Source organism: Peromyscus leucopus, chromosome 20 (assembly GCF_004664715.2).
Source record: "Peromyscus leucopus breed LL Stock chromosome 20, UCI_PerLeu_2.1, whole genome shotgun sequence".
NCBI classification, from domain to species: Eukaryota; Metazoa; Chordata; class Mammalia; order Rodentia; family Cricetidae; genus Peromyscus; species Peromyscus leucopus.
The window spans coordinates 1,652,606-1,679,037 of record NC_051080.1 but is presented as its reverse complement, the minus strand read 5'-3'; the positions used below and the strand labels follow the sequence as shown (position 1 = coordinate 1,679,037).

At 56.4% G+C, this 26,432-nt stretch overlaps 1 protein-coding gene and 1 long non-coding RNA gene across 7 annotated transcripts; one reads left to right on the top strand and one right to left on the bottom strand.

Moving 5' to 3' along the window:
* Window positions 1-1,092: 1,092 nt before the first annotated feature.
* LOC119086336 lies at window positions 1,093-18,448 on the top strand. 2 transcript variants are annotated; one of them, XR_005089585.1, is made up of 3 exons: window positions 1,093-1,215; window positions 1,669-1,771; window positions 18,341-18,448. It is a non-coding gene; the product is annotated as an uncharacterized LOC119086336 (long non-coding RNA). The 2 variants fall into 2 exon arrangements; XR_005089584.1 differs by lacking the exon at window positions 18,341-18,448 and adding an exon at window positions 13,082-13,483 and having other exon boundaries at window positions 1,096-1,215.
* Window positions 2,000-24,141, bottom strand: Rarg (retinoic acid receptor gamma). 5 transcript variants are annotated; one of them, XM_028874482.2, is made up of 10 exons: window positions 23,882-24,141; window positions 23,078-23,135; window positions 18,987-19,300; window positions 8,018-8,166; window positions 7,228-7,369; window positions 6,421-6,581; window positions 6,149-6,325; window positions 5,717-5,921; window positions 5,149-5,307; window positions 2,144-3,277 (listed from the first exon to the last, which is right to left on the bottom strand). In XM_028874482.2, the coding sequence occupies exons 3-10, from the start codon at window positions 19,168-19,170 to the stop codon at window positions 3,078-3,080; spliced, it is 1,377 nt and encodes a 458-aa protein (XP_028730315.1). In that variant the 5' UTR covers window positions 19,171-19,300; window positions 23,078-23,135; window positions 23,882-24,141; the 3' UTR covers window positions 2,144-3,077. The 5 variants fall into 5 exon arrangements, with proteins under 5 accessions (XP_028730314.1, XP_028730315.1, XP_037053224.1 ...); XM_037197329.1 differs by lacking the exon at window positions 23,882-24,141 and adding an exon at window positions 23,619-23,822; XM_028874483.2 differs by lacking the exon at window positions 23,882-24,141 and having other exon boundaries at window positions 23,078-23,243.
* Window positions 24,142-26,432: the final 2,291 nt, after the last annotated feature.

Genomic DNA, 26,432 nt, shown 5'->3' with positions numbered 1-26,432 from the left:
AACTTGGGACTCTGGAGCTAACCTGCCTGACTTAAGATCCTGGCTTTCTCTCCCTTAACAGGAAACAGTAAGGGTTGGGGATTTAGCTCAGTGGTAGAGTGCTTGCCTAGCTGGGTTTGGTCCTCAGCTCCAGAAAAAAAAATAAATAAATAAATAAATAAAAAATAAATAAATAAAACCAGGAAGCAGTAAAACTCCTTAGCTGTAGTCTCTCACCCAGTGGGTGACAGGGGTCACCTAAGACCACCGAAGAACATGGGTATTTTCATTATGATTCATAACAGTAGCAAAGTTAGTTATGAAGTAGCAATGAAAATAATTTTACGCTTGGGGGTGGACACCACATGAGGAGCTGTATTAAAGAGTCACAGCCTTGGGAAGGTTGAGAATCCCCGCTTTAATCCTTCCTATGGCTGCCTTTTCACTGGCCCTGAGATGGCTTCAGTCAGTTGTCTACGGGAGACTATCTGGCACAATAAGAGGGGGGGGGGGCAGGGTGGGGATGCAGGTTCAGTCTCCATCACTGAGAAAAGAGACACTATCATCAGGAGTGAGGAGTCTTAGGGGGTAGGAAATGGAAGCATTATTAAACACAAGGTCTAGACAGTTGGCATGTTAGAGAGGCACTGAGTGAGGCTTGGATGTGCAACTGGGGGTCCAGGGCGTGGGAAAGAGCGGAGGAAACGGGAAGGGAGAGTGAGTGCAGGAGCCGCAGCTCAGGCTGAGGCGGGATAAAGCCGACAGGGAGGAGGAACGGGTGTGTGAGTACTAATGGGATTTTTTTTTTTTTTTTTTTCCTGGCTCACGGTTGACCACGGAGAGCGCTGAAAGGAACCTGGAGGTTTCCTACAGGAAGCAGGCATTCCTAGTGAGCAAGGACTGGGTCCGCTTTCCGGCTGCAGTCACAGGGCAAAAGTGTTCCTATCCCAGTAGATGCTCCTGAAAGTGAGGCCACTGGGGGAGACAGCTGGGCCGGAGGTGCCCCTCTGGGTGAGCCTTAGCAGGCTCCGGGCTGTGGGACAGCCAGACCTTCTGCCCTCCCCCTCGACCAGTGGTTACCATGACAATGCCCTCTTTTCCCCTGGCCCTGTGGTTTCCTCTGAATCTTCTTTCACTTTCTTCTTCTGCTTTTCCCCCTCCTCTCTGGCCTCCCCTGCCCCACACCCACCTCCTTCCCATATGCTCAGGTCACTGGCGAAGAGATCCAAGAGCAAGGTAGGACAGCACTGTCCCAAGGCAGAGCTGGGGGCTGTCGGAGGAACCACAGAGGGCAAGGGGCAGAGGGCAAGGGGCAGAGGGCGCCGGTCTTCCAAAGGCGTGGGGTAGAGTTAAGGTCTGCAGAAGGTAGAGAACATTAGGAGAGAAAGTGACCGGAGGGCCGTGGAAGGAGCGGGGGTCGCAGGGGGGAGAGAAGCCTCGAGTGAGTGGGTCATAAGGTGATGGTGTGGGCACCGAGGATGCCCAAGCCCCCTAAGAGCCAGTTCAATCGCTGCCGAGCCAGAAGCGGCGGCTCCGGCCTGTAATCACAGCATTCAGGAGGGTGAGGTAGGAGGATTATTAGTTGAAGGCCAGCTTGAGATACAGTGAGACCCTGTTTCAAACAAACAAACCAACAAACCCTAAATCCACTGCAGCTTAGATGTGGGGCTGTGGTTCTTTCTCTTCCAGGCCTAGGGACAACTGTTCCAACCACATGAAACTTCAGGAGATGCCGCCCAGAGAGAGCAAATACACACTTAGCCGTCATGAGCCCCTTAGCATCCCACCAAAGGTAAGAACTCACTGGTGGCTGGGGGAGGCCAAACATTCAGAGTGGGCCCCTGCAGCTCCCTCCCGGCCTTCCTTGCTACTGTTACCTAACACGTTTTGTTATTTTCTTTGCTCCCCTAAGAAAACTATCAAGTCCATTAGCAGCTCTACCGCCCCACCCAGCTCCTTCTCCAGGTCAGCAGGTCACTTCCCTGACTTGGCGACTTGGCCTAGAGGGAACCACGTCCCATGAGTTTCCATCACTTTATTTTGCAAAAATAGAAAACTCAGCAATATGCGATACAGCGGGGTGGGTGGGAGGGGAGATGTAAACAGAGGGGAGGGGACAGCACCCTGACCCCCCAGAGAAAAGGGGGAGCCTGCAGGAATCTTATTTGGCAGCTAAATACAAAGGGGGGGCTTGGGGGAAGAAGGGAGGGGTCACGGAGGCCCTGGGCTCCCCCTCCCAAGACCCCCGGAGGAAGGGGTCATTCCAGGGTGTAAACAAAAGCTAATAAATAAATAGAGGCTTCCTCTGGGTCAGGGTGGGATCAGCTAAGCAGCATCTCCCCTCCCCGGGCCAAGCTGCTCTGGGGGATCACGGGTAGAAGGCACTAGGAGAGGGATCCCTGGCCCCTCTGTAGTGTAGGAGGGTCCCTGCCTGGTGGCTGAGATGGGGGCAGGAGGCCAAGGCACGAGACGGGCGGCTAAGGGAGGGGCTTGTAAAATGGAGGGCCCAGGACGAGTGCTGTACCTCAGCGGAGAGGTCCAGAAAGGGCTTACATGTCTCCCTTCACCCTCAGGCCCCACCCCAGAAATGCAGGGTCCAGCCTGCCCTACACCTGGCAGGATCATGGAGCCCAGGGGCAGGATGCACGGCAGGGGGCATCACACAGCACTGGGCACCCAGGGCAGGGCACAAGGGTGGGCTCAGCCCTCCTTGAGGGCTCCCCTTTTGGTCTCTAGTGTTTGCTCCCAGAGGCCCAAGCACCGGCAGAGGAAGGGGCTGTGGGAAGGCAGGGCTTCCTCCTGCCTGGGGAGCCTGCAGCCTGAATCTGAAAGGCAGTGCTAAGATTTTTTTAAGAGTCCAGACCCAGGCTCACACCTTCTCCGGTTCTTCTGGGAGGTGCAAGGCAGTCCTCCAGGACTGTAGAGGGAGCCAGTTAGAACAGGACAGGGGTGAACACAGGCACCCCTAGAAACTTTGGCAAAACAATGAGCTCATCGGAAAGGTGGGGAGTGGGCAGGGCAGGTCCTCCCCCAGTCACTGGTGGCGTCTGGGGAATGGTCAGTCTGCTGCCTGGAGCCCAGCCCCACAGTGGGGTAGGTCAGGGGCCCTGGTCAGGTGGGGGACTTTGGCCCCTTTCGCCCTGGCCGCCTGGAGCTTCATCCTCACTGGAAGCCTTGGGTTGGGGGCCAGGCTTCGAGGAGTCGTCCTCAAACATTTCAGGGTTCTCCAGCATCTCTCGGATCAGGGGGGGCATCGGGCCTGGAATCTCCATCTTCAGGGTAATGGCCCTTTCTGCTCCTACAAAGAGAAGTGAGGAGGCTTGGAAGAGCAGAAGCACATGGGCAGAGCCCTGCCCCAACCTTCCTTGAATTGACTCACAAGTGTTCCCGGCTCAGGCGTTATCACTTCTCGGTACCTAGTTCTCCCTCTCCTTCAGTGTGGTTCCTAGGTGCCACTACCCTCGGTACCTAGTTCTCCCTCTCCTTCCATGTGGTTCCTAGGTGCCATTACCCTCGGTACCTAGTTCTCTCTCTCTCTTTCCATGTGGTTCCTAGGTGCCCTTACCCTGCCCAGAGCTTCTACCTGAACATTACCCAGCCTGCTGCCTATCTGCCTCATTATTTCGGGCTTTCTCTTCTTTGTTCTTTTTTTAGAGACAGGATCTTACTGTGTAGCCCTAGCTCTCTTGAAATTCTGTCAGCTAACCTCAAACCTACAGCTGTCCTTGGGGTTAGAGGTCAATGCCAAAGCAAGCAGCTTAAGCTTGCTATATTGCTCTGGCTGGCCTTGAACTTGAAGCAATCCTCCTGCCTCTGCCTCCTGTGTGTTGGAATTACAGGCATGTACCACCAGTTTTCGGGGTGTCTTCTTTTTTCTTTCTTTCTTTCTTTTTGATTTCCTGAGACTTGGTTTCTCTGTGTAGCCCTAACTGTCCTGGAACTCGCTCTGTAGACCAGGCTGGCCTCGAACTCACAGAGATCCTCCTGCCTCTGCCTCCCGAGTGCTGGGGTTAAAGGTGTGCACCGCCACCGCCACCGCCACCACCACCACCCGGCTTCTTTTCAAAACTGCACTGTGGGTTTGTGCGATTGGCAGATGGCTCCGTGGATAATATGCTCACACAAGCCCAAGCCCAACAACCTAAGTTTGGTCCAAGAACCTACAGAGAGGTGAGAGGAGAGAACCAACTCTACAGAGCTGTCTTCTGACCTCCACACACACACTGTGGCACACACGTCGGCACACACAATGAGTAACACGTTTTCAGGGCCAGTTTAATAGCTGAGTGAGTAAAAGCATTTGTAACTGAGCCTGGCAACCCAAGGACCTACTGTGTGAAGGGAGAGCTGACTCCTGTGAGTTACCCTCTGACCTCTACATCATACAACGACAAGAACACCCCACCATAAGCAATAAACAAATAAACTTTTTGAAGACCACACTGCATGCTACTTCGAGCCCCATGACAGAGCACAGCAGTCAGGTTCTAATATCCAGAGCTTTCCGGCCGTTCCAAGGGCGGCTCTTAATAACTTTTATAACCAGTAATGTTTATCAAGTACTCGTGATGTTACAGGCACCCTTCGGAGCCAGCACTGCCCGAGAGAACTCCCTGTGATGATGGAAATGTCCAGGCTAGCCTTGAACTCATCAGCTCAAAGTAATCCTCCTGCCTCAGCCTCTCTAATGCTGAAATGACATGCATGAACTACCACCCATCAGGTTCTTAATTCCAGTCTCTAAGTATATCATGTAGTGAGTTAATTTAGTTTTTATGATAAGCTTTTGAGGTAGGATTAAGTTTAGCCCACCCAGTTTCCAAACAGAAAAATAAGGAGGGCTGACTGGGGTGTCACTACGCATAGAGTGATGGCCTAGAGTTCTACCCCTGGCAATACACACAGAGACACACACAGACACACACAGAGACACATACACATAGACACAGACACATAGACACAGACACACACACACACACACACACACACAGACACACACCAGTAACCAAACCAAAACAGAAAAGAATTTGTCTCAAATCTCCCCGGAAGGATACAGTCGAGCTAGGAGTTCACTGGGTTCTCAGTCCCTGCCTCTTCCTGCCTGTGCCTGCCCACCTGTGTGACTCAGGAGACCTGCAGATCTGGGAAGGGGGCTGACTCATAACTAACCCTTGGTGCTGATGCCCCGGAGGTCGGTGATTTTCATAAGCATCCTTGGAAACATGTAGGGTTGGCTGGGTCTCCGTCGCCGGGCATAAAGCCTCAGGGCTTCCAGCAAAGGCTCCTGCAGCTTATCCACCTTCTCGGGTTCCTCCAGGTCCATGCGGTCTGTACAAGGACAATAGAATGAGACAGGGAAGGACACGGCCTCAGAGTCAGACTGCCTCATCAGCCCCTTCACTGTGGTCCCCAAGCCCTCCAGGTTATCTCCCCTGACGTAAGGCCTGCCTGTACCTTTAACCACTCAGCAAGGACCTTGCTCTGGGTTAGATTCTTCTATTAGATTCCCCTCTCGGCACTGTGGCCAGGGTTTCTGAGTCCCCTGAACTCTGCCTCCTTTTGTCCTTAGCTTGGTTAGCCAGCAAGGATATACACGATCTGAGAAGTCTGGGATGGGGTCACTGGTGACAATCCCACAGGAAGAGACCCTCATGCTTCCCACCTGGTCAGAGAACCAATGTGGATGTAGTGTGGTGAGAAAGGGAGCCCATACAGACGCCAGGGGGCGCCCCCGCACCTCCACAGATGAGGCAGATGGCACTGAGCAGTCCTGTCTCTGTGTCATCCATCTCCAGGGGCAGGAGCTGCCCAGCAAAGGCAAAGACGAGGTCTGTGAGGGGCCCAAAGCCAGCATTGTGCATCTGGGTGCGGTTCAGGGTCAGCCCATCCGAGAACGTCATGGTGTCTTGCTCTGGGGTATACCTTGTACAGATTCGCAGCATCTGGAGGTTAGGGGAGGTAAGGACAACGGTTAGTGCTGCCCCTGAGGACGAGTTCCTGGGTGAGTTTGGTTCCCAGTAAGGAAAGCCTGAACCCAAGGAGTGAGACAGGAGATTGGGAAGGGGAGGCTCGATGAGCCAGGAGGCAAAGACCAAGGCAAAAGGATCTTAGGTAGAGGAGAAGCACCGTGGTGGCAGAAAATGGCCCAGAACCCGTGGGCCTAACTCACTAGGATGTCCAGGCAGGCGGCCTTGAGCAGGGTGATCTGGTCAGCAATGCTGAGCCCTGTAAAGCCCGGCAACCGCTTAGCAAACTCCACGATCTTGATGATGCACTTGGTGGCCAGCTCGCTGAACTTGTCCCACAGCCCCAGGTCCAGCTGGACCCGGTGATCCGCACTGGAGTTCTGCGGGGGGGGGGGGGGGGTAAAGATGAGTTACTACGGGAAGGCTCCCCCTGCGTGCCCCGCCCATTCTCACCCAGGCTCTGCCCACTCCTCACCGTGGTGTACTTGCCCAGCTGGCAGAGCGAGGGGAAAGTCTCCTGGTGGGCTTTGCTGACCTTGGTGATGAGTTCTTCTAACTGTGGGCTCAGTTCGTAGCTGTCCGGTGAGCCCTCCTCCTTCACCTCTTTCTTCTTCTTGTTTCGGTCATTCCTTACAGCTTGGAGTTGGAGGCAAAGGGAGGGGAGGGTCAGGACCCTCCGTCGCCTTTTGGATGTCCTCTCTCGCCCGAGCTTAATGTGCTCAGTTCTTAGTAGGAATATATATTTCTTCCCTGGAACCCTAATTAGTGCCTTAATTTCCCTATCTCCTACATAAACTCCCATTTCCAGGCTGCTTTGCCCCAGCCCCACCCAGGGCCTGCAGCCATGCTCCCTCCCCAGGCCAATTCGGCTCCATCCTGCCCTTCCGGTTGCCCTGCAGGAGCTGGGGGTTGTGGGGGGGCAGGATATGCAGGCAGGATATCCACTTATAGCCTTGGCAGCACAATGGTGGGGGGGGGGATGGAAAGGAGGGGCCAGCCGGGAGCCATCTCAGGATCTGTCCTGTGAAAGAACGGAGGAGGAGGGGAGGGGCCAGACCAACCCTCCTGCCCCACCAGACAGAAGGAAGAGAAACCCTCATGCCCAGGTTTCAGAAGAATGGCCGAGAGAGGGGAGGATGGTCAAGGGCTGTGGCCTAAGGATGAATCTAACAGGACTGGTCTTGCAGAAGGAAGTGGCTATGGGGCAGGCCAGGTCTCAGAGCCAGGGAGACTGGGCAGCAACAGGGAGGCCACAGGAAGGGACAGGATTCGAGAGACCTACCTTCCTTGGACATGCCCACTTCGAAACACTTCTGTAGCCGGCAGTACTGGCAGCGATTCCTGGTGACCTTGTTGATGATACAGTTTTTGTCGCGGTGACATGTATACACCATGTTTTTCTGGATACTGCGTCTGAAGAAGCCCTACATTTGGGAGCAGGAGGAATGTCACTGAGACAGGATGCTGGGAATACCAGAGTTCCTCAAACAGTACAGGTGGCCCTAGGCCTGACCCAGTCCATTTTGTTTGTTTGTTTATGGCGAGAGGAGTGCCGGAGAGTGACTGAAGCCTGGGCCTTCTGCATGCCGGCAAGCATTCTACCACAGAGCTACAACCTCAGCACATCACCCAATCTGTCAATCATCCATGCACAAAACTCGTGTGAACACAGCATGTGGGTCCCCCATCTTTAAAATATTTTTTCATTGTATTTATTTATTTTGCGTGTGTTAGGGGGTGCAGGGTGCATGTGTAACCCCAGGGTGCCAGTAGAAATCAGAATAGCTACTTTTTCCTTCTGCTACACGTGGGCCCCTGGGGATAAAATTCAGGTGTCAGGCTTGGCACCAAACACCTTTTCCTACTAACCCAGCTAAAGGTGAGGGCGGCCCCCTGCATAATACTGTTTTTGATAAGAGGGTCTCTTTTACGTGCTGCTGAGGTTCCACAGTGTGCTAAGCAAGCACTCTGCCTCGGGGCTATATTCCTCGCCTGTGTACCCACCCATCTCTGACCTTACCCCTTACCGGTGACTCTGAGTCCTCCGCCCGTCCTCCCCACCACATACACACCTTGCAGCCTTCACAGGAGCTGACCCCATAGTGGTAGCCGGAGGACTTGTCGTTGCATACGAAGCATGGCTTATAGACCCGAGGTGGGGGTGGGGGTGAGGGAGAGCTGGGCACCATCTCCTCTGAGCTGGTGCTCTGTGTCTCCACCGCTGGGGGAAAACCAGTACGAGAAGGTCAGCAGAAGCACCTCACCGAATGACCTCTCTTCCTTTGAATCTGCTGGTGACGGCCGCAGTCACCACTGTGCCAAAGCCCTTAGCAGGTCCCCCCCACCCCAGAAAGGCCAGGCAGCCACTGTCAGTGCAGCTCGTCGGGATTTCAGGCCCCCACCCTCAGCCCACCCCCACCCCCTCAACCCCCACCTGGCCAATTCTTCTACGTTAAGTGCTCATTTCTCCAAATTCCAGACCAAGGCCAACCTAGAAGTTAACTTCTCTGCTTCTGTTTCCCCAGTCATAAAGCTGGAGAGATGACTCGGTGGCTAAGAGCACTGGCAGCTCTTCTGGAGACCGGGTGTTCAATTCCCAGCATCTACACAGTGGTGTACAACCATCTGTAACTCCAGTTCCAGGGGATCCAACTCCCTCTTCTGGTCTGTAGGCACCAGGCACACACACACTACACAAAATACACACAGGCAAAACACCCACACACATTTAAAAAGGCAGAGAGTGGAAGCGGTTAGGGCTCACTCCCTGCCACTCTGGTAACGTTGAGATCCACCATCCTCAGCCTTTGGGAACAATGGGGGGGGGGCAGCAGATGTGGAGGCCACCTACAGCTGGCACCTGGCTGAGTGACTTCATTCATTTCATTCACTCCTGAAAGACTCCTCAGGGTCAGAGGGGAAGCATTACCAGCAGGGCAAGCAGCTCGGTTTCACGCTGCCAGCTGCCAGCAGAGACGAGGCTCTCAGGTCCTCGGACCAGAGCTAAGTGGCCTTTAGTCAAAGAGGCTGGAGGGAGACAGGTATTTGCTCAGATCCTTAGGTCTAGGAGCAGTTTGGGGTAAGCAGAGAGTCAGGTGACCTAGGGTAAACAGAGCCCGAGGGGGAAGGGAGCTGGCTATCCCAGACTCACTCTGGGCCAGGCTTCACTCCTGAATGGCCTCAGAAAACAGCAACTGCAGTTTGTAAGGAGTCTTAGCCTAGGCCCAGAGTAGGGGGAGCCCACACTTTATAGGGGAGGCTGATAGGTACATGCCACAGGCTGTGTGAGTGTGGGGCTCATCCTCAGAGGCTCAGGGCATTTGAAAACTACTCAGCCTGCAGGACCTGTGGCCCACATTTGGAAGGCCCAGGCGACTGGAAGCAGTGACTGAAGTCACCTGCAGTGACCCCTGAACCAGTGCCCGTCCTTCCTCCCACCCTCGGTAGCCCACCTGGCCACAAGTCCATCCGACCCAAGGCACTGAGGGGGAGGCCCAAAAGCTAGGGTTCCAGACCAGCTCCACCCACCTTACAAAGAGGGAAGCCCTCCCCACCCCCCACCCCACCCCCACATACTCAATTAGCATAAGAACCATGATGGCGTTAGATCCCCTGAAAGGAGTGGGGGCAGAAGGGTTCTGGGAGTTTATTCAAGACTGGGGGCAGGGCTGCCTGTGCCGTAGGTGCTGAGAGGCGTGGGAAGGACTGGAATGCCTCTCGGGTTCTTGCTCTTTCAGGCCCATCCCGGGGTCCCCAGAGCATGTGCCTTGCCCACAGGCCTGTGCGTGGGGTGGTACTCTCTCCTAGGCTGACGCCCTCCCTGCCCACAGAGCACTACCCCATTTCCTCATTTCCTCTCTTGCGCAAGGCCTGGGTGCGGTCAGACTGGCATGGGGTAGCACCAGCCAATTATAAGACGGCAGGCCCTGGAGAGCCTGCCCTTGGCCAGCTTCTCCCATCTGAGTGGTACCGTCGCCCACTCTGGACACCCCTCTGGCACATACATCCCTGCCCCCTGTATCCTAAAACGCAACCCGATGGTTCTGAGGTCACTGTGGGTGGGGAGAGCGAAAATGCTAACAGGGTCTTCTGGGAAGCAGGGTGATCCTCCTCTTCAGCCCCAAGCCGAGACCTCTACGTTGGGATGCAGTTCCTGGGCTAGGAAGGGGCCCCTGCCGAGGAGGAGGGGGTGGGCTCTGGGGTTTTCTCCTTTTAAAGCCCAAATTGCTGAAATTGAGGAAATTCCTGGCCAGGCTGAGCGGAGCTTCAAACAAACTCTTTATAACCGGCTGTAAACGCTCCCAGCTGCGAGGCCCAGAGCTGAGCCGCCTGGACTCACAATCTAGCTAGCACACATCTCCTTGAAGACACACTTCTGTGTGAAGACACACAGACACAAGAGCAGGCAGACTGACTGTGGGCTCCTTAGCTAGGGCAGACCTCAAAACAGAGGAACTCAGACATCAAGCCACACTTACTCCATGTAGGTGGAGCACACCCAACACCAGGCGACACATAGACAAGCCAACAGCTCCACCACCATAGAAACACCACAGTCAGCCAGCACAACACCAGGACACCAAAGTCCCCATCCAAATGTCACAAACATACCATCCAGCTCTACTCCACACCGCTTTTCCTCTCTGAGAGTGTGGCAGGAGGCCTGCGGTTGGTTTTGTGTGCCTACCAGGACCCTCGTTGGCTAAACTTACTGGCACAAACTAAAATGCAAAAACATGGAACTACCAAGCCCAAACATCCCAGGGGTCGAAACGGTCCCTGCCCAGGCTCCTGCGGCCAACCCCCACCCCAAGATCTCTCCACCTCAAACCAGTGTGCCCAACCCCCCATTACATTGGGCATGACAAGGTTAAGAATTCACAGAAATCTGGTGCAACGTATTAGTACCATGTTTCCTCACCCTTTAAATAGCACACTTCAGTTCTTATCCCACCCAATCCCAATACAGTCTCCTGTCTGCTACCTCCCTTTTCCACTCTCCCAGTTGTTAAATCTGAGCAGCTCTGCCCTGGAACAAAAAAAAAAAAAAAAAATCTGAACTTGTAAACAGCGCCGCTGAGTGCCAAGGAGCGAGGCGCGTTGGCGGGGCTCAGTGACCCGGCGTGCGCACTCCCCCAGCGCCAGCCACCCCGCCCGCTGCCCGCCCCTTCCCAGAGTGCCCCCGAGCCGAGCCTAGGTCTGCAGTCATCCGTACCCGGGCTGCGAGAGCAGTGCCAACTCCCAGTAAATCTGGGGGTGTTCCAGGCTCCTGTCCCAGCCCCTTCTCACAGCCCACCCCCGCCAGGCCCCTGTGGCCCAGGCTTCAAAGCCGCTTCTCATCTGGACTTTATTTTTACTGCCTCTCAGTCCCCAGCTTTTTATTACCGCTCTGGAAAGGGGTTCCAGGGCCCCATGCCTGGCATCTCCCATTACAGAGAAGGGAGAGATGTATATTTGGGGGCCTTACGGTTGTTCTCCCCTACCGGCTGTCACTTCCAGACCACTCCCCACTCCATACACTTGGCTTTAAACTTTTTGCTTCCTGCTGAAGTTGTGTGTTGGAACCATAGGGGAAAAAAAAGTCATCTGTCAAGACAACCGAATACACGCTTCCAGTTTTTTGTTTGTTTGTTTTAATGAGGATAAACACAGAATCCAGCTTTCTAGCTCTTCCGTGCACACTCCTTGCACCCCAGAAGCAGAGCACACAGGATGCTCTCTAGAACACAGCACTTTCCAAAACCGCCCCCGCAGCCACGCAAGGCACACGCCCTCCCGACCTCACGCCACAAACATCTCCACACTGGGCCACGCACATCTGCCAACCCCGGCGCGGGGGGTGTCAGTGGATAGAGAGACCCCCTGCTCCACACCCACATTTCCTAGGCAAAGGTCTGAACAAGCCAGGGATTCACAGGCTCTGCGATTTTTTTTTTTTTTTTTTTAATGCTCCCAACTTCCCGCATGGACTTTACAAACGCCACCCCTGGACCAGGGAGCCATATCCCTCCGAGACTAAAGACTCGAGGACACACTAGCAATATACATCCGTCTCTCCTATCCTCAGGGACTCGGGAGTGGCGTCAACCAAAGCACTGGCTAAATATCCACCATCAAAACCACACACAACTCCAAACACGACAGCACTCACGCAAAGGAGACGGACTCGGAGGCCCTCATGTTTAAAGGGCCAGTACCTCACATAGAAAGGACCAGAACACCCGCCTGCACCCCGGCTCCAAACTTTACATACGGAAATAGTAAGCACCAGCTTCTCGTGCACCCAATACCCGACCCCCCCAAACTCGAATACCTACATTGTAGACTGGCAGGTTGCGCCCAGGCAAAAGACTCAAGTCCGGCGAAACAGGAGCTGCCGGTGGCTCTGCGTAGCAAGCCCGCCCCGGGCCCGGCGGCCCCATACAGCCGTCGCGGACCCGGGGCAAACGATTCCATGCAGTCGTACATCGCGACCCGGCTTGGAGAGAAACTGGGTGCTAGAATACCAAGGACCCGCAGCCCATTCCCCCTCCTCCCCCCGCAGCGCCCTGCTCCTGGAGGGGGGAGGGGGAGGGCTAGCATAGGGCGCTGAGATGCATGGGGGGTAAGGGGTGGGCGGGGAAGAGGGGGATCCCCAGCAAGGGAAAGGGACTGGGCGGGGCACGAAGGCGAAGCAGCAGCTTCTGCCTCGGTCTGGCTCACTTAGGGTGCCTGGGCAGCAAGCACTGTGGAGACCTTTTGTAAAAGCGGAGCCTGGAGGGATGGGGGTGGGGCTTCGAGAGCGAAGGGGGCCGGGCACCGAGATGAGCAGAGCGGGGAGTGGAGCACATACACAGTCACATACATCTACTCGCTGAGCGGCGCGCGCGCGTGCTTGCTTAGACATACATCTGTGCATGCGTTTGTTTTGGCAGGCAACACAAATCTGCAAATGTGCAACAGTGAACAAGCATATCTGCACCCACATAAAGTCATAGGTGCCCGAATTTGTGCAAATACACCTGGCTCCGGGAAATGCTTGCAATCCTGTTCTCTCCACAGTCCGGAGGTTTTGCACGCATTTGCACTCAGGCGCGTGCCCAGGTTGGGATGGGGGAAGGAGTGGAGGAACCAAACGCACGCATTTCCTTTCACAGCGTCTTCCCCTCCCTTCGACCCTTTCTCCGGGCATACAAGTCAACACAAGCAAAGAGTGTTAAGGATGCCTGCGTAGAAGGGAACCTTGAAATGCCCGCGCGCCGCTGCTCTCCAGAGCCGGAGGACCTGCCTTACCTCCTCCTCCACCCCCCTCATTCCCAGGCCCGGCTCCTCCTCCTCCTTCTCCCTCTGCGCGCGCGCGCTCTCTCTCTCTCTCGCTCCGACGCGCGCGCGCGCGCCTGGGAGCCGAACGCTACATTCCTGCGGCTGGGCGCGCGCGGCCGCCTCCTTCCTTCCCGTCCTTCCCACCCCCGGTCCGAGGGCCGGAGCGCGCTCCCGCGGTGAACTCTCCGGGAACCCCCCTCGGGGCGGGTGGCCGGGCGCGCTCACCTCCTCCTGACCCGGCCCCGCCCCACCCCGCCCAGGCCGTCGCCAGCTCCGCAGCGGAGTCCCCCCCCACCCCGTCCCGCCCCCTCCCGCGCAGCGGAGAGTCTACCCCTCCTAGCTCCGGCTATCCTTCCTCCGCCGCCGCCGCCGAGGGCTGGGCCGCCTCCCTCCAAGTCCCCGAAGCTCTATCCCGCGACTGACACTCCCAAAGTGCCTCGACTGCCCCCCTCCATGCCCTCTCCCGGAACCTGACTTCACTTCTGGAACGCCAAACTACCCCCTGAACTGTCCCTACAGTGTGCCAGGCTGCGACTCAGACCAAACTGCCCCCTACCCCCCCCATCCCCACCCCATGACAACTGCCCCTACCCCGGGTTTGCACTGGGCTACAGGCCCTCCTTCGCCGTAACTGCCCCGCTGGTCACCCCACTGCTCGGGGGTCACTTTTATTTACCCCCACCATAGGGAAAGAGCTGCCCCTCCTCCCTCGGTGCCACCTGGAGCGCCCCCCCCCCCACGGGGGGCGCCCTCGCCGGGAGCCGAGGATGAGGGTTGGCCACGTCAGAAGCTGGCCCTTGCCAGGCCGCCTCGGATCGGGGACCCTGGCCCTGGGACAAGGCCAGTGGCGGCAGCGACTCCCGGAAACCGCCCCCTCCCCCGCGCCCCGCCCGCCCGCCCGACCGCCCGGCGGGCCGGCCCAGCCGGCTCTGTCAGCACCGCTCACACGGGAGCGCCCGGGAGCGGGAGCGGCGCCCGGCCCGACCCCCTTCCCCCGCCCGGCGGCGGCTGCGGCTCAGCCAGGGCGGGGCGCACTTTTCTAAGAATCTGCTGTACCGAGTCGGGGTCGCACTGGGGTGCTGAGAGAGTGGGGCGCCTGCTGGAAGAATAAAAAGCAGGAAGGGGTGCCAGAGTAGGCAAAGAGGGAGGGAGCGGGGGAGGGGGGCCGGGTGGCTGCCAGGGACTCGGGGTGGTGGGGGGGCAGGGCTGGGGAGGAGGGCCTAAAGTGCGGATGGCGACGGTGGGCTGGGGTGGACGGACGGGCAAGCTGGGAGCTTGCAGGGATGAAACGGAAGACAAGATCTCTCCAACCTAGTGTGAACCTTCCCTTCGTGACCCAACCCTAACACTCCATTTCTGAACCCAACCGCACACCCCATCCCACCACAAAAAGGGGGATAAGTGCCTGGGTTGGAACAGGGCCAGTAGGAAAAACGTAGAAGAGGAAGAGTACCCCCAAAAGACAAGGAGAAAAAGGCCTTGACGAGTCAACTCCGGGCTTGTAAGTTCCCCCTTCCCCCTCCGAAATCTGAAAGGTCCCAATTAAGTCAGGCCTGCCTGGTTGGTAATTAGAACCAGAAGTGGCCAGGCCACAGGGAGGGGGTTGGGAGGAGGGCACAAGTGTAGGGGGAGGGCTCCAGGAAGCCAGGAGTTCTCAAAAGCCCCCCCCTGCTCTTCACCAGATGCACCCCACTCCTCATCACCCCGTCTCTGTGTGCTTGGAAAGCCTTGCTGGGAAAGGGGCCTCGGGACCAGGCATTAGGGTACCAGGCCAGCACATCCATCCCATCAACCCCAGCTCCTTATTCAAGACACAGTACAGCCTGGGATTGGAAGTAAAATGGGGGGGGCTGTGCCCCTCTTTTCCCCAAAGCGCCCCCCCCTCGCCCCTTATTGCAGCAATTAGACCCATTAGCCCTTCTAGCATTTCATGGGAACCAGATGTTCCCCCGCCAGCCTCGGTGGGGGTATGAAGAGGGGCTGGTGCCTGACTCACCCCTTCCCTATGGTCCCCACCACTAGGGTGCACCCCCTCCCAGCGAGATCCTCGGAAAGCTTTGGTCCCAGGGGCAAAGAATGCGCCCCTCCCCCACCGGGAAAGCTCCCAGCCCGGTCACCCCTCGGAGCTCCACCAGCCCCTGGCAAAGATTGAGTTTGGCCAGGACTAGGTTCAGGGAGCGAGACGGCTAAGTCTTCCCTCTCCCCATCCTGCCCCCTCTAGATGAGGTCTGAGGATCACCGGCTTGGCATCCTTCGGGCTTAGTAACTCTCTTTCTTCCAAAACCTTACTCCAAAAACTGAAGGGCGATTTCAAACTGAAGCAGGCCCCGCCCAAGAGGGTGGGTCCTACAGGACAGGTCCCACCTGAAGAGCTCTAGGACCGTCTTCAGAAGGGAGGTGGGGGGTAGCAGAGGGAGGTGTGAACGGGAGGGAGAGGTCCAAAGCAAGGACACGAGGAACTCTCGGCTGGATGGGGGCTGGGACAGGGTAGGGGGCCCGGGGAGGGGGGGGTGCCGCCTGGGCCCCAGCGGCGGCGGCAAGCTCGGCTCCCCCCGCCGGAGAGGTTTCCTGTTGCAATCAAAGCCCCGTTTGTGTCGGCCTGGAGCTGGAGTTGGAGCCCGAGGAGCAGAGACTGGGAGGGGAGGGGAAAGAGGCAGCCACTGGGGTTTCTTTCCTGGAGGAGACCTCGCTGCCGCCTGCCTGCCACTTTCAACTGCTACAGCTCACTGCTCGTGCTTTCTCCTCCCAGTGCCTGGGCCCTCTCTGGGTCTGCACCTGTACAGTTAGCTGCCCCTCCGGTCCAGGAGTGGGCATCTCCAGTTCAAATGGGACTCCTTGTGCCAGCCGGCCTTCAAGAGTCTCCAAGTAACCCAAGTAACTCAGGACCATGGAGTTTGGGCTCCCTGCCCCACAGACATGGAAGTTATTACCACCACAACATTTGGAGGACAGACTGGGCCAGGTCTTCAAGACCACACTCTATCCCCGTAGTCTTGAAAAGCAAATATATCAGAGGTACAGACAGAACGCCTTTCATTCACACGCATGCATGCATGCATGCATACACACAGGTGCGCATGCCCATACACTCCCCTGTTTTCCATGCACACAGGCCTATGCTTGCCTAGCTCAGCCAGCAGCACATGCTCTCCTCTCCCCTCCTCCCTCCTCCACCACAGGGTTCTAAGATGCCTGCCTCACCCACTGAGGCCCCAGGAGAGTCCTAAGAGGTGGAGCAAGACCTCTCAACAGGGATATATATACCCCCAAGGTGCCAAGAGCTGACTCTTCAATAAGATCCAGAAACCAGCCCCCAAGGAGAAGCCTCTTCTTAAACCATCCTTTCGTACCCAGCGTGAGAGGGGGTTGTATGAGAGCATGTAATGGGAGACAGAGATTCAAGGTGAGTGTAGGTGTGGCAGCAAATCGATGAATCTAATCCACCCCTCCTATGAATGACACAGATCATCACAGCCAAAAGGGGACAGCAAATCAAAGAAAGGGAGATTGTCTCTCTCTCATCCTCTGCCAGCTACTCTCCCCGAAGGGAGGTGCCCTAAACTCCAGGATTCCTTCCTCTCCTCTGCACTACCACTGGGAGCTGGATGCCCCCCCCCCCCAAGCACACAGTCTGGACCCAGACCTTCCCTCCTCCCCACCCCACCTGCTACCTCCCTGCCTGGGCCTGTCCCTCTATGCTAGCTCGCCACACCCTCTATGACATGCCTGCCTTCCCGGGTGCTCACTCTTCTCTGGGATTTCTCCTTGCAGTTCCCATCCTTCAGAGCAGCCTTTCAGGACTGCCTCACCCTGGCACTTTCTCCTTCCTTGACCTCACTTTGAACCCTGACCTCCATCTCCACATATCCAGAGTACAAAGAGGGCACAAGGAGAATTTCCCTGGGTCCTGGCCATGTCTCCGAGCATTCTTCCTTCTACCACTGTCTTCCTCGTCTTTCTTTTTCATTCCAGCTCCTTTAGTTACCTCCCACAAAACCTGGGAAAGTTCAAGTCCCAAGAGATTAAAGTGTATGATTCTCTGCAAGAAATCTATTCACGGTAGATCAGGCTTCTTCCCATTGCCTGGTGCAGGGGATTTCATAGAATGACACGGAAGAAGAATCTAGCTGAAGTTTCAGAAAAAGAGCTCTGTACTCTCACTCACCCTGCATGCCACACGGTAACCTCTGCTGAACCACAGCCATGCCACAAGGCTGTCCCCACCAAACCAGAGGCCTCCTGAACACCTCCTGATTCTGCACACTGTTGCATACACTGGAATTCTGTGTATGAGCAGTCTGGGAGATGCTGCACACACACACACACACACACACACACACACACACACACACACACACACACTGCCGCCTGATAAGCACACTCTGTCCAGTGGAGCTGCCAGCCCAGTGTGGTCCCCTATGTACACGCCCTCCAGGTGTGCCCCCTGACTCAGACAAGGACCCTCCTCTTCTACTGAGCTCCAGAGCTCTATCTTTTTTTGTTGTTTTTTGAGACAGAGTTTCTCTGGGTAGCCCCAGCTGTCCTGGAACTCATTCTGCAGAGCAGGCTGGTCTCAAACTCAGAGATCCCTACCCCTACCTCTCGAGTGCTGGAATTAAAGGTGTGAGCAACCATGCCAAGCTAAAGAATGTATCTTTATCTTTTTGTCTTTTTTTTCTGTCTCTATTTCTGCCCTCCAGGTAAAGCTCTCTTACACCTCTTTACATTATACAAAGACCCCTATGCCAGAAACTAGAGGCCAAGGCACCCCATTCCGCCCCACCTCCCATCTGTCAGGGCCTGGTCAGGAGGGACAATCATCAAAGAAGGGTCCCAGGGAGAGAAAGGAGGCTCAGGCCTTACACACTGGCAACATGCAAAGACTTAATGCAAGGAGGGCAGGCCTGGGGGACAAGCAGGGATCTGCAGAGTGTGTGGGCACTATTCCAGGCCTAGAGGGAGGGGAGAAGTCCAGAACCACGTAGCTGAGGAGGAGGGTGCTTCTGGAGCACCCCTTGCACTGTTCTAGATTTTTCTGTGGACCAAGAGCCAACTCTTTGTCATCAGGCTATTTCTGTCCTCCTCATTTCCAGCCTGGCGGCAGCGGCGACAACAGAGCACACATTCACATCCCAGCACTCGAGAGGCAGAGCCAGGTGGATCTCTGTGAGTTCGAGGCCAGCCTGGTCTACAGAGCGAGATCCAGGACAAGCACCAAAACTACACAGAGAAACCCTGTCTCGAAAAACCAAAAAATAAAAAAAAATAAATAAATAAAAAGAATGTTTCCAGCCCTGCACATCTTCAGGCACCTGGCACTAAGTTCCTTGCCTATTTGCGGCCTCAGAATCTCCATCTCTCCTCTTCATCACAGAGCCAGCTGACCGACTTCTCAAGTTCTCTAGTCCCTTGTCTGTCTCCCTCCACCTCCCAAGGCATGCAGCCTTGAAGGACACCAGACTCACCCTCAGGTGTCTATACAAACATGTTCCCTTCTGCTAGTCGGGTGACCCAGGAGGCAGTTTTAGATCCTCTGCTTCGAGATCGTATTTGAACAGAACTGTCATTCACAGACTCTCAAAACACGTCCAACCCCACCCCCACCACCCCTCTCCCATACGCACCACCAATCTATCAGTCAGACTTTGCATCCCCTGTCCACCTTTCCAACAAGGGCGCCCATTTTCTACACCACCCCCTACCCATTTGCCCTCATTCCCCGAGACCCCTGAGACTCACACAGAGAGGCCATCTCCTTGGGGAGGTCAGGCTGGCCCAGGCCCCGGAAGCTAGGACTCAGCATTTCAAATGGTGGCGACCCTCTGAGTGCCCCTGGGAAGGCGAAGGGGAAGCCTGCTCCTGGGTAACCAGATCCAGGCCCCAGGGCACCAGTCGCAAAGAGTCGTTCCTTATTGGTGGCCATGGCAGCGGCGGTGTGGGAATCCCTGGGGCGGGGGTGGTCTTCAGCTGCAGCCCCCGCCCATGCCCACTGCCCTGGCCTGGGAGGCTCCGTGCCCACCCTGGCTGGCCTGCCCACTGGGTCTCCAAGGGTCCTAGAAAGAAATAAAGAAAAGGGAAAAGTAAGACAACACCCACCCTGAGGCCCAAGGACATGACCTTCCCTCAGCTGGTCCTGTATTACCCTGGCTGGGGCACTTGCAGCATCAGTGGGTAGGGCAGAAAGTTGTAGAGAGGCTAAGTCTTCAGTTTGGCTTCAGGGAAGGGTAAACTGAGTGTCTGAGGTGAACAACGACTGAGAACATCTGGTGGGGAGATTCCTAGACTGAGGCGTCCCAACTAGACATCTCCTTTAATCCTCACATCTGTACCGTGAAGGAGAACTTACTACTCCCATATTACGGCCGAGGACACGAAGATGTAGTGACTGACTTAAGGTCACATGGCTTTAAAAGGTGGAGTCAAGGCCGGGTGGCAGTGGTGCACAGCTTTAAATCCCAGCACTCGGGAGGCAGAGCCAGGTGGATCTCTGTGAGTTCGAGGCCAGCCTGGTCTACAGAGTGAGCTCCAGGACAGGCACCAAAACTACACAGAGAAATCCTATCTCGAAAAACCCGAAAGAAAAAAAAAATTGTGGAGTCAAGATTCAAACACTCAGACTGGGGATTTATAGCTCAGTGGTGGATCACTTGCTTAGCATGTAGCAAGTGCAAGATCCTGGGCTTGATACCCAGCACCAGGAGCGGGGAAAAATCAAGCTGAGTATGGTGATGCTCACCTTTAACCCTAATTAATACCTTTGATTTCAGCACTCATGAAGCAGAGGTAGGCAGATCTCTCTGAGTTTGAGGTAAGATCTTGCCTCAAAATAAAAAAAAAAAAAAAATAGTGGAGTAGTGGTAGTGGTGGTTCACACCTTTAATCCCAGCACTCGAGAGGCAGAGGCAGGAGGATCTCTGTGAGTTGGAGGACAGCCTGGTCTACAGAGCGAGTTCCAGGACAGCCAGGACTGTTACACAGGGAAACCCTTTCTCTAAAAACCAAAATTAAATAAACAAATAAACAAACAAACAAAAAGTAAACAAATAAAAGATGAATCAATTCTAACTCTACCACTTCGACAGCAGCAAGGTGCTATCTCTGCTGTGACTCCTGAGTCCTGTGGCTTCGAAGAGTACAGTGCAATGGTCACATGCAAACTCCCTGAACTGATGTCCCCACTTAGTGGCTGTGGGACTTGGGAGGACTCATTTCATCTCTCTGTGCCTCAGTTTCTCCATCTACCATCTGAGAATAATAGGGCCCACCTGGTGGTAAGGGTGTTGCAAGGGTTCAATAACTCATCACTCTCCGAGTGTTTAGGATAAAGTAGGGCATGTGTTAAATGCTACGTCAATATTTCATACCTTGTACTTCCTGCATGCCTCTTTTTAATTATCATTTCCTTTCTGTCTTCCTCAATGCTCCTTCTGTTTCCCCTCTCAGCTCTTTCTCTGTCGCCAACCATCCCAAAGTCAGCCTACACTCCCTACGTCCTCTACACTCTCTTTTTAATCAGGGGTGCTGGTGGAACTCTGAGATAACTACGATCCCAGAAAGTCCCCTCCTCGTCCTCAGTTGGTGCTGCTGCTCCTCTTCCTCCTCCTCTTTCTCTAGGCCCCCAGAAAACTCTGCTACATTCTTTCCTACCTCCAACATAGCTTCTCCCCACCCCAGAAATGTTTAACCTGAACCCAGGAGAAAGGAAGCCTGAGAGAGAGGACAGGGAAATCCCAGCCTGGCCTGTGGTTCCCACGGTAATGCTGCGGCTAAGGCAGAGGAGCTCTTCAGAATCTCTAGAACCATCTACCATGTAAGTTCATGGGCTGGGAGAGGGGCTACAGGAACCAGAACCAGAACCCACGGGATGAAGAAGGGCAGAGGACCACAGCATGGCATCCCACAGGTGGGCCACAGGCAGGTCTACATCTCTTTCCATTAGTAATTGTTTCTAGGATCAGCATCTCTGGCTGTTCTTTGTATCTCCGCTTTTTCCTCCTCTCTCATCTCTCTCAACCTCCAAACTCCTCTGAATAAACTATCACAAGAACTCAAACCCCAACACCACTGCCCTTCACTCAGCTCCCATGTGTGAAGGAGCCCCTGTTCCTCACTCAGTACCACCCATAGGTCCAGGACCCTCCAACTCTTTACCCCAGTGCTCCCCAGAGTCCTGAAGTGTTAACTCCGAGCCTCCGGGACCCTTCTCCTTTTCCTTCCCTCGTCCATGAGGTCCTCATCCCAAGTTAAACCCTGGTGGAGCCAGGAGTCCAGGGCCCCTAAGGCCCCTGAGCCATAGCTCAACAGGCTGGGCTACATTCCAGGTGGATTAACCCCTCCGACGCCAAGAGCGATAAACTAGTAGATCACCCCCAACCCAGTTTTTTCCCCAGATTCTGCACAGACTGGGAATAGGTTCTCTACGCCAGCAATCCTTGTCATGGCATCTTACCTACAGATAGGAAACAGACCTCCAGGGTAAGGCAGGGCTTCAACAGGAGGTACCAGGGAGGGATGCTCAGCCTCCCCAGCCCCCCAGGCCCCTACCCCTCACCAAGGATACTCTGAGTTAAGCAAAGGACAAGCCAACTCTCCCTAGTCCTGGCCTTCATCCTCAACCTCCTGGGAGGGGAGACTTGGAAGTAAAGAGGAAGGAAGGTAGCAAAGCTTCCTCTCTCCCAAGTCTGGCCTCTCTGGGAAGGGGGGGTGGGGGTGCGCTCCAGTCCCAGGTAAAAGAAGACAGCAAGAAACTGAAGGTAGCACAGAGTGAAAGGAAATCCTAAAGGAGGGCCCGGACTGTCTGGGTCCTTCGGGGACCTGCAGAAGTCAGAGGACACATCCCTCTTCCAGGATGCCACCTCAGATGCTGTGGCCTGGAAGGCGGGGCAACTGACTTGGGGAAAGGGTTCTTACAAAGCTGCTTCTCTTAGAGATGAGGTGGAGTTGAGGGGAGGGCATGGATGAAGGGGGCTGCCGGATGGAGGGGGGCGTCTCCCTGCTGCCATGCCCGCTCCAGAGCCTGGAACAAAGCTGCTCTTGTCAACTGCTCTCCGCCCGCTGCCCCCCTCCCCTCTGTATAAACACGACCACCTTTTTCCATGACCCCATCTCCAGAATGGGCGGAGGAGAACCCAGGCATCCTCTGCTCTAGCCTGAGCCCCCAGCCCGCCCGCCCGCTCTCCAGGAGACCCACAGTGAGCCTGGCTTCCCTGGCTCCCTGCCATGGTTGGGGGAGTCTAGACCCCTCCATTCCCCACCTCTCATCCTCAGGTGCCCTCCCTCTAACACACTGGCCCCAGGGAGGGGCAGTACCCAGGAGGCAGGCAGGCAATGCCCGTGGAATGTGTGTGGGCATCAGAGGGCACGGGCAGGGTGGGGCAGAGGGGGGAACTGGAGGTGCCAGTTAGGTGGCTTTCTGAGCCAGAGGTGGGGGTGTGCCGGGGTTGCAGGGGGCGTGTCCTGTGCTGCCTACCAGCTCCCAGTCCCTGTGTGTGTGTGTGTGTGTGTGTGTGTGTGTGTGTGTGTGTGTGTGTGTGTGTGTGGTGTTTGGGATACCCAAGCTTCGAGCACCCTGAACACACACACTCACTCCCCTTTGCCCCCTCCAGTCTCCTCCTCACTGACAATGGCTGTGGTCCTCAACCTCAACTCAGTATTTGAAGAACGACCATAAGGGCAGGAGCTTCCTTCCTCAGCCTTTGAGGAGTAGGATTCCACCGGCCCCAGGCTGGAGCCCTAAAAGAGGGTGTTATCCGAGCATTTTGTCCTGGGGTCCTCTCCTCAGACATCCCAGCTGCTCCCTCCCTATGGCCACCAACTAGGCATATTCTTACCCGCTGGCCTCTGCAGAGATTCCCTCCTACATACTGGGCCAGGCTGAGGTGAGGGGACCTGGTGGGAACAAGAGAAGGTCTGTCAGCGGCGGCACTCCAGGACTAGGACTCCCGAACCTGCCCCGGTGTCCTAACTCTTTGTTCCATTGGGGCTTCCCCCCTAGAATACTACAAAAAAGCCAACTCCCACACACACACACCACCACACACACACTTCATTGGCTTACTTGTGTAGCTAGGGATAGGTCAGCGGGAACCCTGACCCTGCAGTTCAAACTCCACAGACCACTTTTCCTCCCAGCTCCTGACCCAGATAGCCAGGACCACTTGCTCGACCCTTTCATGGTCCGTCTGCAGAGACGTGCCCTTCCATTGGCGGAAGGGGACTAGGACCATCAGATCCACCCGTCAGTACCCCCCGGGGAGTGGAAGAATGCCATCCTTTCTCACCGGAGGGAACCTCGTCTTCTCTGACATTCCCGAGTGCAAGACAGGTTCGCTTGCCCGAGACTTTCCCAAATGCTCCCCCCCCAGTACTCACCAAAAAATCAAGGGCAGATAACCCGGCTCATCCTCAGTCTGCCTAAAATCTTCCCTTTCCCTTCCCAGGTCACGACTTGACTCCCAAGTTGGGGCAGCAGGCTCCCTAGCAAACCCGGCTCGCAGCCGGGCCACCCCCGGAGGAAAAGGACCCCCGAGGCTCCCGACGCCCCCGCCCCGGGCTCACTTCGGCGGAGGACCCCGGCGTCCGCGGCCGGAGGGCGGGCGAGCGGGCGGGCGAGCCGGCTTCCCCGCCTGACTCACCTGGAGGGGAGGGCGGGGGAAGGCAGGCCGCGGAGCCCCGAGGTCCCGGCGTCGGGCGGTCTCGGGGATGGAGCGCCGAGGTGTTCGGGGCTCGCGGTAACGGGGGGCTCCCGGTGGGGGGGGGCACGGCTCTAGGCTGGGACAATCCCGGGGCCTCTCGGAGCCCGCCCGCCCACGTGACCGCCCCAAAATATCCGACACATTTTCTCCCAAACCGCACACTGACTCCGCAGGCGGGGACACGGAAAATATTTTCTTTCTTTTTCTCCCTCCCTACCCCCCCCACCTCCCTCCCTGCCCGGCTCCCTCCTCCCCCTCCCGCCCTCGCTCCTCCCTCCCCTGCCGCCTGCCCCTGCCCGGCTCCCTCCTCGGTGCCCTGGGGCTGGGGGGGGGGAGTGGATGGGGGGGACTGGGCGGGGCGGCCCAGGACGCCTGGGTCTCTGCCCCTCCCATTTGCTGGGCTTCCGTGGCTCCATCCCCGGAGGCCGGGCAGAGCTGGCAGAGGTCAGTGTCCCGGGCTCCGTGATGCCAACCCTCTCTCTCCGGCGCTTTCTCCTTCGCTGCCATTTGGGGAGACTGAGTTGTCTCCTCCGGCCTCGCGTGTGTTCTGCCAGGCCGGGCTCTGGTATCTCTCCCAGGGTAGGCAGTGGGGGACGTGGACACTCCCAGGACGTGGGGTGATGGAGCTGGAGGATGCCCAGGGAGAAGGCACTGTCCCCTTAGTTAGCCTCCACCTGTGGGTCAAAGCAGCCTCCCCCCACCCCCACCCCGCGCCCCGGCCTTCTCAGTCCTATGGCCTAGGAGCAAACTGGTTTAACTCCTGGGGGTCCTGAGGGTGCTGCGAACTGGGTTCCCAGACCTCCTCCCTCTCACACCGCCTGCAGTCGGCTCCAGGAGTTAAGGCGCGTGGGTCTCTCGCTGCCAATATTGTCCCCACCTTTAGGCTTGGATTTGGAGGGGGAAGAGGCTGGGAGGAGGGCTGAAAGAACATTGGGGGGGTGGGGGGACTGGGAGGAGCCTTGCGCTGGGTGTGAGGGAGAAAGCCCAGGCGAGGGTGTGTGTCTGGCTCAGCCAGCGAGGCCTGCCTGGCTGCCTGGTAGATGCGCCACGAATGTTGTTGACGCTGCTGGGTCTCTAGAAGCCCAGAGCCAGTGTTTGTGTCTGATAGGGACGTCCTCTGACTTCAGAGAAGCCAAGACTGACAGGCTCTCAAACCTAGAGACTCCATCCCACAGAGCACAGAGCCAGAGAAAAGTGGAGTCCAAGGTCTATGCACAGAATCGAAGCACTCCCCCAGGGGGAAGAGGAGAAGGATCCTCGAACAGGCCGGGCCAGGCACTAGTCCACAGGATCATCCCCAGCAGCACCCCCAGGGTGGCCAGCACCTGGGGAATGGGCTCCTCGGTCACATCACATTTTCCACCCTGGCGTTACTCAGCTCTGGTCTTGCTGCTACCCTCGGGGCCAGGTGTCCTCCCCCCGGGAAAGACTTCTTTGGGTAGCCACTATCAAGTGAAAGAGGGTTGGGGTGGGGGGAGAGGAGGCATGCGGTGGCTACCCCAGGAGACCAGAGACGTCATGGGGTGCAGACAAGCGCTCCTTTTCACTCCGGGGCTGGGAAGAGCTGGGAATAGGTACTCCAGGGTTCTGTCCCCAGGTGGCCTGGCTGCTGTTGACTTTGCTGGTTACCCTGGGAGCAGCTCTCTGCAGTGTGGGAGGGGTGCGTGTCAGGGAGTTGGACCCTGGCATTGAGGCTGGGGTGGGATAGTGAACTGCCTGTGTGGCAGAGACCTTGCCAGGAGGCTGCGACGTTAACCCCTCCTGCCCTGCCCTGGTGGTGGCTGGCGGAAGGAGGGGCGGGCCCAGCTGCGGTTTGGGAATGTGGCCCTAATCCCCCTCCCCACCCCACCCCAGCACATCTGTACTTGGTTTACAGTGAATGAGTCTCCTGTCCTCGTGAACCAGGCTTGGGCACCATTCCCTTCCTGCCCAGGCACTGGGACACAGACCCAGGCACCACCCTGCTCAGCTCTCTCCACCGGCTCTCCCTTCCCTCAGTTCTTCCCTTCACCTTTAGAGGATTTCAGGGTCTTGACCCAGAGACCAAGCATTGGAGCTCCGAGACTGCAGCTTGGGGCAGTGATAGGAATGGAGAAGTTAATGGGGGTGTGGATGTGGGGGTGGGGAAGCATTCAAAGGGACAGTGAGTCTAAAATTCCATTGTTCCTGCCTTCCCCCTTTGTCTTAATTTGTCGATATGTCTCTCTTTGTCTGTGGCCGGTGTTTGTTCTTTTATCCACCCCGGTTACTATAATTACGTACTTGAAATTTCCTTGTTTTAGCCAAAGACTGGAGTGGGAGAGGGAGAGGTGATGACCAGGAATATTTGCCCGGTACCAGCCTCTCTTATCAGTAATTGTCTCTGCCCCTAACCGAGACCCAATGGCGGGGGTTTGTAACAGAAGCAGTTGGCCACAGCAGGCAGGGCCTGGTGACAGAGGCCTGTAATCCCAGCTACTCAAGAGGCTGAGGCAGGAGACTCAGCATTTAA